Source organism: Abrus precatorius, unplaced genomic scaffold (assembly GCF_003935025.1).
Source record: "Abrus precatorius isolate BTA unplaced genomic scaffold, Abrus_2018 Scaffold7, whole genome shotgun sequence".
NCBI lineage: Eukaryota > Viridiplantae > Streptophyta > Magnoliopsida > Fabales > Fabaceae > Abrus > Abrus precatorius.
In genome coordinates this window covers 30,014,828-30,024,533 of record NW_020874417.1, presented here as the reverse complement: position 1 = coordinate 30,024,533, position 9,706 = coordinate 30,014,828, and the positions used below count along the sequence as shown (strand labels likewise).

At 40.6% G+C, this 9,706-nt stretch overlaps 3 protein-coding genes across 4 annotated transcripts; 2 read left to right on the top strand and 1 right to left on the bottom strand.

The window, feature by feature from the left end:
- Nucleotides 1-78: 78 nt before the first annotated feature.
- On the bottom strand, nt 79-3,852 carry LOC113873486 (putative ribosomal large subunit pseudouridine synthase SVR1, chloroplastic). Of its 2 annotated transcripts, XM_027511625.1 has the most exons (12): nt 3,335-3,852; nt 3,161-3,240; nt 2,974-3,074; nt 2,826-2,898; nt 2,557-2,650; nt 2,382-2,430; nt 2,086-2,236; nt 1,019-1,075; nt 701-756; nt 469-553; nt 298-342; nt 79-259 (listed from the first exon to the last, which is right to left on the bottom strand). In XM_027511625.1, the coding sequence occupies exons 1-10, from the start codon at nt 3,804-3,806 to the stop codon at nt 493-495; spliced, it is 1,194 nt and encodes a 397-aa protein (XP_027367426.1). In that variant the 5' UTR covers nt 3,807-3,852; the 3' UTR covers nt 79-259; nt 298-342; nt 469-492. The 2 variants fall into 2 exon arrangements, with proteins under 2 accessions (XP_027367426.1, XP_027367427.1); XM_027511626.1 differs by lacking the exons at nt 79-259; nt 298-342; nt 469-553 and having other exon boundaries at nt 697-756.
- Nucleotides 3,853-5,084: 1,232 nt separating this feature from the next.
- LOC113871762 lies at nt 5,085-6,041 on the top strand. The gene has a single exon (XM_027508865.1). The coding sequence runs from the start codon at nt 5,085-5,087 to the stop codon at nt 6,039-6,041; it is 957 nt and encodes a 318-aa protein (XP_027364666.1).
- A 1,548-nt stretch (nt 6,042-7,589) lies between these two features.
- On the top strand, nt 7,590-9,485 carry LOC113871761. Its single transcript, XM_027508864.1, has 3 exons — nt 7,590-7,846; nt 7,898-8,747; nt 9,126-9,485. Exons 1-3 carry the CDS (start codon nt 7,590-7,592, stop codon nt 9,483-9,485), a joined length of 1,467 nt encoding a protein of 488 aa, XP_027364665.1.
- Nucleotides 9,486-9,706: the final 221 nt, after the last annotated feature.

The window sequence follows — 9,706 nt, the reverse complement described above, 5'->3', positions numbered from 1 at the left end:
AATTTATTGCTGAAAATTTATTGAAGGGAACTACTAGCATTTGACTTAGTAAATAAGATTACATCACAATTTTTCCTTAGCCTCATGCATTATAGGTTTCGATTTAAACACATTTTTCAATTTAGAGTATAATTATCAAAACATACCCTCTTATTTGAACAGGCAGCTCTAAGCTAAGCTTGTATATTTATACACAGCCACGTCGTCACCGTTCCAATTCTTCTAAGCCGCAGGTTAAAATTTTTTCCCAATTCTTCTAGACTACATAGATATCATTGATTGCGTGAGGCTTCATGTCAAACTCTCCAGAAAGCCGTGTGCACGCTGCCACCATTCCAAATACTGCCCCAAGAAATGCAACAGGTGCCAGAATTCAACAGCTCAAATCAAAACTAGTACTGACCAACTCTTTGATGATAGCTTCAGCGAGCTGCTCCAATCTAATAAAGCATGAGTAACATTTCTAACCCCGATTATTAAGAAGCAACTTTGTCAACTCTTCCACCCCAATGCATTCAGATTCGTTGGATTTAACTCAATGTGCTTCCCAATTCTGAAAATACAACAGATGAATAATATTAAAATCTATTAACTACTAGGGAATTCAATTGAAATATTATAGGAATTGTATTTGAATACTACTATTACTACTGAAGAAAGACTACTAAGAAATTAGTAAAATTAGATGCATGACAATTACCCAAGGTCTGGTGGAAGTCTAAACCCACCAATGCGTACTCGCTTCAATGAATGAATCTGAAATATGAAACAGAAACAAGAAACAAATGCATTATGCTAAAAACCTGAAGGAGAAAAATAAAAGCATTTAGCATGTTATTAATCTATAGATATCATACAAGGAAGCTCCTAAAACTATAATTCCCATACGGAAGTTAATAACACAACCATATACCCCCAAAAGATTATATAAACTTCCTCCAAAAGCATACAACATAGCATATGGATAATCCTTTTATTATTATTTTTATATTAAAGCATATGTATAATTAAAGCTAACCTCAAGTCCAGCTTTTTTCACTAGTTCTCGAACTTCATGTTTCCTCCCTTCATGAACCTATGAGAATCCAAATTAAATGAAGCAAATGTCAGCTATGTCCAATTTCCTTCATCATCAGACAAGTCACATGCTCTAACAAGTAGATGGAGAACAGACTAAAATGAAGCCATCTTGATACTATGAGAGTGTAAATATATCCTGTATCATTGCTTAAATCTAAACCAATATTCCCATGTGACATGTACAATTTCACATTAATGGTCACAAATTTTCTAAACATCTCTAGTGTTGAACATCCAGAATAACATTAAACAATGAGAAACACAAAAGGGAAAAATAATTGTCATTAATTTAGAAAAGCCATTCATCTGAGAGTTAGTCTAAAAGTTTCAATAAGACGTGTGAAAAAAGTATTCAATATTACCAAAGAATTATAACATTTCAAATTATGACTAAGAAAAATTGAATCTTTTATTACATACATAGAGAATCTAATTGTGTGCCAGCCTTTGCTAGAATTGACCCAAAGTAACATTTTGTGAAACTGTTAGACGCGTGGCCCAAGTGTCAGCAGTTGTTTAGAACAGACTCAATAGGTTGACAATAGTATTAACAGTTAGTTATTTAGTTAGAACATTGGATAGTGTATATAAAGAGCAGGAGGGAAATAAGGGGACATTTTCAGACTCATAGGAATATGGAAGGCCAAGAACCACATCTCTCAGATACTTGGGTGAAGAGAGAGAGAGAGAGATTTCCATTGTATCATTCTTGGCCTCTGGTTCTGTATCACATTGATACTGAGCAGGGAAATTTCTGCAATACATCTAATAGTTCATCCTATTTCTGATCCAGTTCTATTAGAAACACAGACAATAATGCCAAATCTATGGTTACCATAGCCTATGATGCTATAATTTGCATTAAAAAGGAAACTTCATCAACCTTATGTGCCAACAGATTGTAATTTAAGCGACATACCATGCCATCATCAGAGAATTTGATAATCACAAATATACAAGCAGCATTGCATAACTGATCTAGCAGACCAGACCAGATAATTTTACCACAATACGAAGACGAGCTCTTTGCACATCTGGCTGACGAGGAAGTAACTCCACAATGTCCGGTACACAATGGACACCTTCAATGCTTGTTCCCTCACTTATGGTTACTAAGTGCCTCTTATGAACCAAGCCATCAACTGTTGCAATGTATCTGACATAATCAATGTGATGTTTCAGATAATGTAAGAAATTCATAGGAAAGGAGGACATTCTTCAGGCCAGAAATAATAATATCAAGCCTAAAAAAAAGCAAATATTATAAACCATACATACACAAAACAAATTCATTGACTCACTCTTTTGATAAATTAGATGAAGGGTGTGAAAGTTTTTGAGCAAAATCTCCTGTGAGCAAGCATTGATGCAGGAAGTGTTAGATATCACAAAACTGTTTATATTTAGACATGATTTATAAACAGAGCCACTATGAACTCAATGTTCATAAAAATGCTTTCTCAGGTCATCACATACCGTCGTTAGTCACAATAATTAACCCTGTAGTAGCAACATCAAGGCGTCCTACAGTGAATAGCCGAGGTGCGGGTACTCCCGGATGCTTTTTACCCTGGAATAAAGATAAAATCGTTTTTAGGCGACAGAGAAGACTTCATTTGATCTTATAAGAGAGGAAAAACAATATATCATCATCTCAGAAACAGTAATCCAATGCCTTCATATACTTACTAAAGTGAAAATGCAGAATAAATAAAACCTCTACTATCAATCGAAGTGTCACATACCCAACTCCTCAAGTAATCATCAAATAGATTTATCACAGATTTAGACTCATTCTCCCCAGACGAACATATATACCTGTGGAAATGCAAAAGTATTCACATCACTTATAAATTCAATTACATAAGGATACACGCGCAATACTTTACATACCCTTTCGGCTTGTTCAATGCGAGATAAACCTTTCGAGGCTGCCTCTTCGGAAGCCGGTTCCCATTCACATAGATTACATCCTTTGCAGGATCAACTCTAGTCTGCAACTCACACACAAAAAATTAAATAAACAAATATTCTATCAAAAGCATGAAATTATGATGTAATTCAGAGAATTGAAACAAACCTGAGGTGTATTACATACGGAACCATTAACCGTAACCCTCCCTTCGAAAATAAGCTCTTCGCAGCTTCTCCTCGACGCAACTGAAAACAGTTAACAGATACCGAACTCGTAACTGCATAACCTAGCTCCTAACGGAAATAACTAATTCTGTAACAGCTGAAACAAACTCGTTACCTCCGGAGGCGGCGAGAACCTTGCTGAGGCGCGTGCCGGCGGAGTCCTTGATTGTTTGGTTGTAGAACCTCCGCGCCGCCTTGGAATGCTGCGGCGGCGCCACCGCGCGAACCTTTTCGTGGTTTTGAGCTTTGTTGGTGCTGGTTTTGGTTTGCTTCTTGTCCTTCTTGGTGCCGGTTTGGGCGCTGGCCAAGGCATTGATGAGGCTCGGAGGAGGCTCCGATTGCAGCTTGAGATTCCCGTCCTCACCCCGAACGATCCAAGGGATGAGGAGCGGTGTGTCGTCGGGCTCGGTTGGGCCTTGGGTTTCGGGCTTGGGCTTCGGCTTTGAGGGAGCGAAGGAGATATTGAAATTTAAGGAAGAAGAGAAGGAGCACGTGAGGCGGGGGAGAGTACGAAATGATGAGAGAGTGTGTATTTTAGAGTGTGATTTAACTGAGAGTGCTACCATTGTAGCCGCTGCTGTTACCATTTTTTCGGGGGCGACCAGGAAACGCAGTGGTTTGAAATGAATTTGAAGAAATTATCTGCTCTTTTTTATCTTATCGGCTACCTATATTTACATTTGTCCGTTAAGAAAAAGTGTCTCTACTTTTTGGATTTTAGTGGATAGAGAATAACTCGGTGCTATTTGTAGGAAAAGGAAACTGAATATCTATTTGATATAAGTGGCTGGATAGATTAAAAGGTAATTAATTTAATTAAGATAATAATCAAGATATTATTTATTTTATTTTATTAAAAAGGTCAAAGATCAAGACTGGTTTAGAAGGCCCATTATAGTGCTTATATAAGGAAGGTAAAAGTACAGGTAAAGTGTTGACTTTTTATTATTAAATATTATTTATTACTCAGAACCAAATCTGACTTCAGCATCGGAGTGTCTTTTGTAGGTATTCTCCCCATGTCAGCGACTACTAGAGATACGTCATCGTTTCGGAGTAAAGACCTGAAGATTAGTATTTTCTTAACAGGAACATTTTGGTGCCCACCGTGGGGCACAATTAGTCTCGTTTTTCAGATTAATCATGGTACTAACGAGAAGCTAGCAGGAAGGACATGTTCAACAAGGAGGAACCTCTCGTCAACAGTTAGAGGGTGTCACACCAGACGAACCAACACCTGAAGTAGTGATGCAAGGGGAACCGACAAGAGCATTTTAGCTGTACTGAGGCAGCTTAAAGCAGAAATGACGGAGATGAAGAAGGAGAGAGAGAAGGATGCACTGGAGTTCTCGGCTCTGCGAAGGGAAAATGCTAACTTGAGAGAAGAGATAAGAACACACATCCCTTCCCAAACTACACCCATCATCCAGGATCAGGGGGAATCCTCGGCGTTGCAAGAGAAATCAAAGCAGGTTTATCAATCTGAGGCCAAAAATGACCGAGACGATCTCGTGAGTCGAAGCCCCTTCGCTCACCATATCCTTGAGGCTAAGCTGCCCGATAATTGGAGAGGATTAACAATAGATAAATATGATGGCGCATCTGATTCGGGGGAACATTTGGATGTCTTTACAACCCAAGTTGGTATGTACACCGAGAATGATTCTTTATGGTGTAAGATTTTTCCCACCTCACTCCGAGGGCCTGCACTCAGTTAGTTCACCCGACTCCCCCTTCATCCATTGACTCATTTGCAACTCTCGCAAGACGGTTCAATTTATAGTTCGCCACAAGCCGACCGCATCCCTTAACATCCTTGGCGCTGGTTAATTCGCCAAGAAAAGGGAGAGTCACTTAAAGCGTTTATGGAACGCTTTGGCAAAGTGACCCTTGCAATCCATAATTTGGAACCAGCAGTGGCTATGCACCACCTCATAACGGCCCTAAAGCCAGGACCTTTTGTTAATAGCATCTGTAAAAAATCACCTGTCGACCTAGACGAGTTAAGAAGTCAGGCTGCAAAGTATATGCAAATGGAAGAGTTATCTGAATACCGAAACCAGGTGCGGATGGACCAGGGGTCCAATTCAAAAAATACAGATAGGAGAGAAATTTTCAAGTCTAGGCAAGAAAATAAGAAGAGAAGAAATGAACCTGAAAGGCTGCCCAGGGGACCCAAATATCCTTCCTACACTACGCTCAACACTAATCGGTCTAGAGTACTAGATCAAGCATTGGCTACAGAAATACTGAGAATGTCTAGACGCACCAACACCCCTCCTCGGGCAGATAAAAGCAAAGCTTGCCGATACCATCAGAACAGGGGTCATACCATTGAAGAGTGCACCGCGCTGAAAGATAAAATTGAGGAATTAATAAAGGAAGGACATTTAAAAGATTTTGTGCAGACAAATCTCGTCGGTCAATCCAATAAAGGAAGAGACCGTTACCCTAAGCTATCAAGGAGATACGATGACAAGAGACTTGAACGACAGAGGAGTAAGTCCAGGGAACCTCCAACTGGACGGTACCATGAGCGTGAGAAGTACCCTAAAAGGGTCATTAATACCATAGCTGAAGGGTTTGCCGGTGGCGAAACTACCCATTCGGCCAGAAAAAGACATTTGAGGCAAGTCAGATCAGTCAACAATATCACACTTGGTAGCAGGATTTGGATTCCCCCTATTACATTTACTGATGAAGACTTTCAAGGAGTGGATCCTATACAAGACGACCCTATGGTTATAAGTGTAGCCATTCTCAACTGCACTGTCCGGAAAACACTCAGAGATCAGGGGAGTTCAGCCGACATCCTTTACTGAAATACTTTCAAGCAATTAGGAATACCCGAAGAGGAACTCAAAGAATATTGTGAACCCTTAGTTGGTTTTTCAGGGAAACGGGTGGAGACTCGGGGGTGTATTGATCTTTACACCTCATTTGGATCAGAGCACGAAGGAAAACGCATCAAGGTCACGTACTTGGTAGTTCATGCGAACACCTTGTACAACATGTTACTCGGCAGACCGTCCCTTAACAAACTTAAAACTATAGTATCTACTCCACATTTGGCTATGAAATTTCCATCAGAAAGGGGACGAATAGTCATAGTTCATGCTGATCAAAAGACAACGAGGGAATGCTATTTTGCAAGCTTACGCATCAGACCACTCCAAGAATATAAATGAGATGTCAACATTGTGACCCCTAAGTCGGAGGAGGACGTAGATATTGAACTTGATTCTAGGACTGATGAAGGGTGTCGGGTTGAGCCCAATGAAAATAAGCAACCTTTTTAGCTGGGACCGAAGCCTGAACAGGTTACTTACTTGGGAGTCGGCCTATCTGGCCAAGAAAAACACGAGCTCCAGAAGACATTGATACAAAATGCTGATCTTTTTGCCTGATCGGCTTCAGACATGCCTAGCATCGATCCAGCATTTCTTTGTCATCACCTCTCCATTTATAAAGCAGCGAGACCAATAGCCCAAAAGAAAAGGAAAGTGGGAGGCGACAGAGTAAAAGCAGTAAAAGAAGAGACTACTAAATTGATACAAGCCAGTTTTATCCGAGAGGTTAGGTACTCTACCTGGTTGGCCAATATAGTCAAGGTCAAAAAAGCAAATGGCAAATGGCGAATGTGTACCAACTACACAGATTTAAACAAAACATGCCCAAAAGATGCTTACCCACTCCCTAGCGTTGATGCCCTAGTAGACGGCGCAGCAGGACACAGAATGTTCAGTTTCTTAGATGCCTACTCTAGGTATAATCAAATCCGAATGTGTCCGCTGGATGAGGAAAAAACTGCATTCATCACTGATTCCGCTAACTTTTATTACCGAGTAATGCCTTTCGGTTTGAAGAATGCTGGGGCAACCTACCAGAGGCTAATGAATAAAATTTTTGAAGGGCAAATAGGAAAATGTATGGAAGTATATGTTGATGACATGGTAATCAAATCTATCAAATTAGAGCACCACCTTATGCACTTAAAAGAAGTATTCGGTCAGGCTCGGCGGCATAGGATGCGGTTCAATCCTGAAAAATGTACATTTGGTGTAGCCGGTGGTAAATTCTTGGGTTTCATGCTATTCGAAAGGGGAATCGAGGCAAACCCTAATAAATGTCAAGCTATCATCGAGATGGCTAGTTCTCGGAATGTCAAGAAAGTTCAATGACTAGCCGGTAGGATCACTGCCCTTTTCAGGTTTCTTCCCATAATGGCAGAGAGATCTCGGGCTTTCATTAACTTGCTTAAAAAATCTCAAAAATTTGTTTGGAATGACGAGTGTGAGGCCGCCTTCACCCAATATAAAAATATACTCGTAGCACCACCCGTATTAATAAAAACGCTCCCTGAGAAGGAGATGATTATATACCTGGCGGTGTCAGATAACGCCATCAGTTCCGTCCTGTTACAAGAAATGCCTGAACCGGCCCTAGTTTATTTCATCAGCAAAACGCTCCAAGGTTCCAAATCCCGGTATCAATTGATGGAGAAAGTGGTGTTTGCCCTAGCCCACACAGCTCGTCGGTTAAGACGCTACTTCCAGAGTCATCGAATGGTGGTACGGACAGATTGTCCAATGTTCAAAATTTTAAGAAAACCTGAATTAGCTGGTCGGTTAGTAGCATGAGCAATAGAATTATCTCAATTTGATATACACTTTGAAAGTCAACGCCTCCTTAAAGCTCAAGTACTTGCCGACTTTGTCAATGAATTCACGACTCAGCCACAAGCCAATTGGGATATGTGGAACCTACATATTGATGGATCATCAAACCAATCTGGTAGTGGAGCAGGAATTATACTTGAAGGCCCGAACGCCGTAACAATTGAACAATCTATTCGGTTTGGATTCAAAGCCTCTAATAATCAAGCTGAATATGAAGCCCTCCTAGCCGGCCTCAAATTGGCAAAGGATGTTGGAGTAAAACATGTCACTTGTTGGAGTGATTCAAAGATAGTGGCCGAACAGGTCAATGGAACATATCAGGTGAAGGATTCGGTCATGCTCCAATATTATCAAGAATTTAAAAATATAGAAGCCGAGTTTGATGAGATATGTGTTCGATACACCCCGAGAACAATGAATGAACAAGCCGATAAGCTTGCTAAGTTGGCAAGCCAAAGAAAACTTGGGCAATTAAAAAGTGTCATTCACCAGGAAGTCCTTAAACCGAGCATAGCTAAGAAAGAGTGCATAGATATAGAAAATGTGCCTCACAATTGGATGACTCCCATTATCCAATACCTTACCGATAGCAGCCTGCCAAATAATCCAGAATCGGCCAAGAAAATAAGAATGCATGCAGCTAAATACTTCCTTCTTGGCAAAGACTTGTACAGAAGAGGGATTTCAACACCTATGCTTAAATGCCTTAACGACGGCCAAGCAAACTATGTCACGAGGGAGATTCACGAAGGTATCTACGGTATCCATTCAGGTGGACGAACCATGGCGGCAAAAATACTCAGAGTTGGGTACTATTTGCCAACACTCTCCCAAGATTGCCATATGTTTGTAAAGAAATGTATCCCCTGTCAACAACACGGTCCACACTTACATTAACATGCCGACGCCCTCCGCCCTATTAGCTCTCCTTGGCCCTTTGCCATTTGGGGTATGGACCTCCTCGGCCCTTTCCCCTTAGCAAAAGGGCAGTGTAAATTTCTAATTGTTAGTGTGGATTACTTTACCAAATTGATTGAAGCCGAACCTCTTGCTACCATCACGGCCAACAATGTATAGAAATTCACTTGGAAAAACATCATCACACGTTTCGGCCTTCCTCATGCATTAATAACAGACAACGGATTGCAATTCACAGATCGACGATTCAATGAATTTTTGGAAGGGCTTCATATCAAGCACAAGGTTACATCTGTGGAACACCCTTAGACTAATGGTCAAGCTAAGGCCGCAAACAAAGTGATCTTGCATGAATTAAAAAGAAGATTAGGTTCGGCAAAAGAGGAGTGGGTAGAGAAGCTGCCCGAGGTGCTATGGGCTTATCGGTGTACGCCGCAAACCACAACAAAGGAAACTCCTTTTCGGCTTACCTATGGTACTGATATCATAGTGCCAGTAGAAATTGGAGAACCTTCATTTCAAAGGGAGAATTTTGAGAAATCGGCTAATAACGAGGTTTTGGCCGTCAACCTGGATATAATAGCTGAGGTACGTGGCCAAGCAGCCATTATGACCGAGGCCAGCAGAAGAATGATGGTTAAAAAATTTAATACCAAAATCAATCCATGACAATTTTATGAAAATGACTTGGTATGGCGAGTAACAGGAGATGCACGAAGAGATCGGCGAGAGGGAAAGTTAGCGGCTAACTGGAAGGCCCCTTACGGGTAACGGCAAGATTAGACAATGGAGCATACAAGTTAGAAATATTAGAAGGAAAGCTTATACCAAGAACTTGGAATGTTACACATTTGAAGCATTACTTTAGTTAAAAACTTGTAATTTGTATT

What these genes read in the sequence shown, in the direction of transcription:
- LOC113873486 (XM_027511625.1), bottom strand. Translation starts at nt 3,806, where the DNA reads ATGGTAACAGCAGCGGCTACAATGGTAGCACTCTCAGTTAAATCACAC. An exon ending in ATGATTACTTGAGGAGTTGG is followed by an intron (nt 2,651 to 2,825) that starts GTATGTGACACT and finishes TCTTTATTCCAG; the next exon opens with GGTAAAAAGCATCCGGGAGT. An exon ending in TCATCTAATTTATCAAAAGA is followed by an intron (nt 2,237 to 2,381) that starts GTGAGTCAATGA and finishes TGATTATGTCAG; the next exon opens with ATACATTGCAACAGTTGATG.
- LOC113871762 (XM_027508865.1), top strand. Translation starts at nt 5,085, where the DNA reads ATGGAACGCTTTGGCAAAGTGACCCTTGCAATCCATAATTTGGAACCA.
- LOC113871761 (XM_027508864.1), top strand. Translation starts at nt 7,590, where the DNA reads ATGATTATATACCTGGCGGTGTCAGATAACGCCATCAGTTCCGTCCTG. An exon ending in AAACCTGAATTAGCTGGTCG is followed by an intron (nt 7,847 to 7,897) that starts GTTAGTAGCATG and finishes ACACTTTGAAAG; the next exon opens with TCAACGCCTCCTTAAAGCTC. An exon ending in CCCAAGATTGCCATATGTTT is followed by an intron (nt 8,748 to 9,125) that starts GTAAAGAAATGT and finishes GAACACCCTTAG; the next exon opens with ACTAATGGTCAAGCTAAGGC.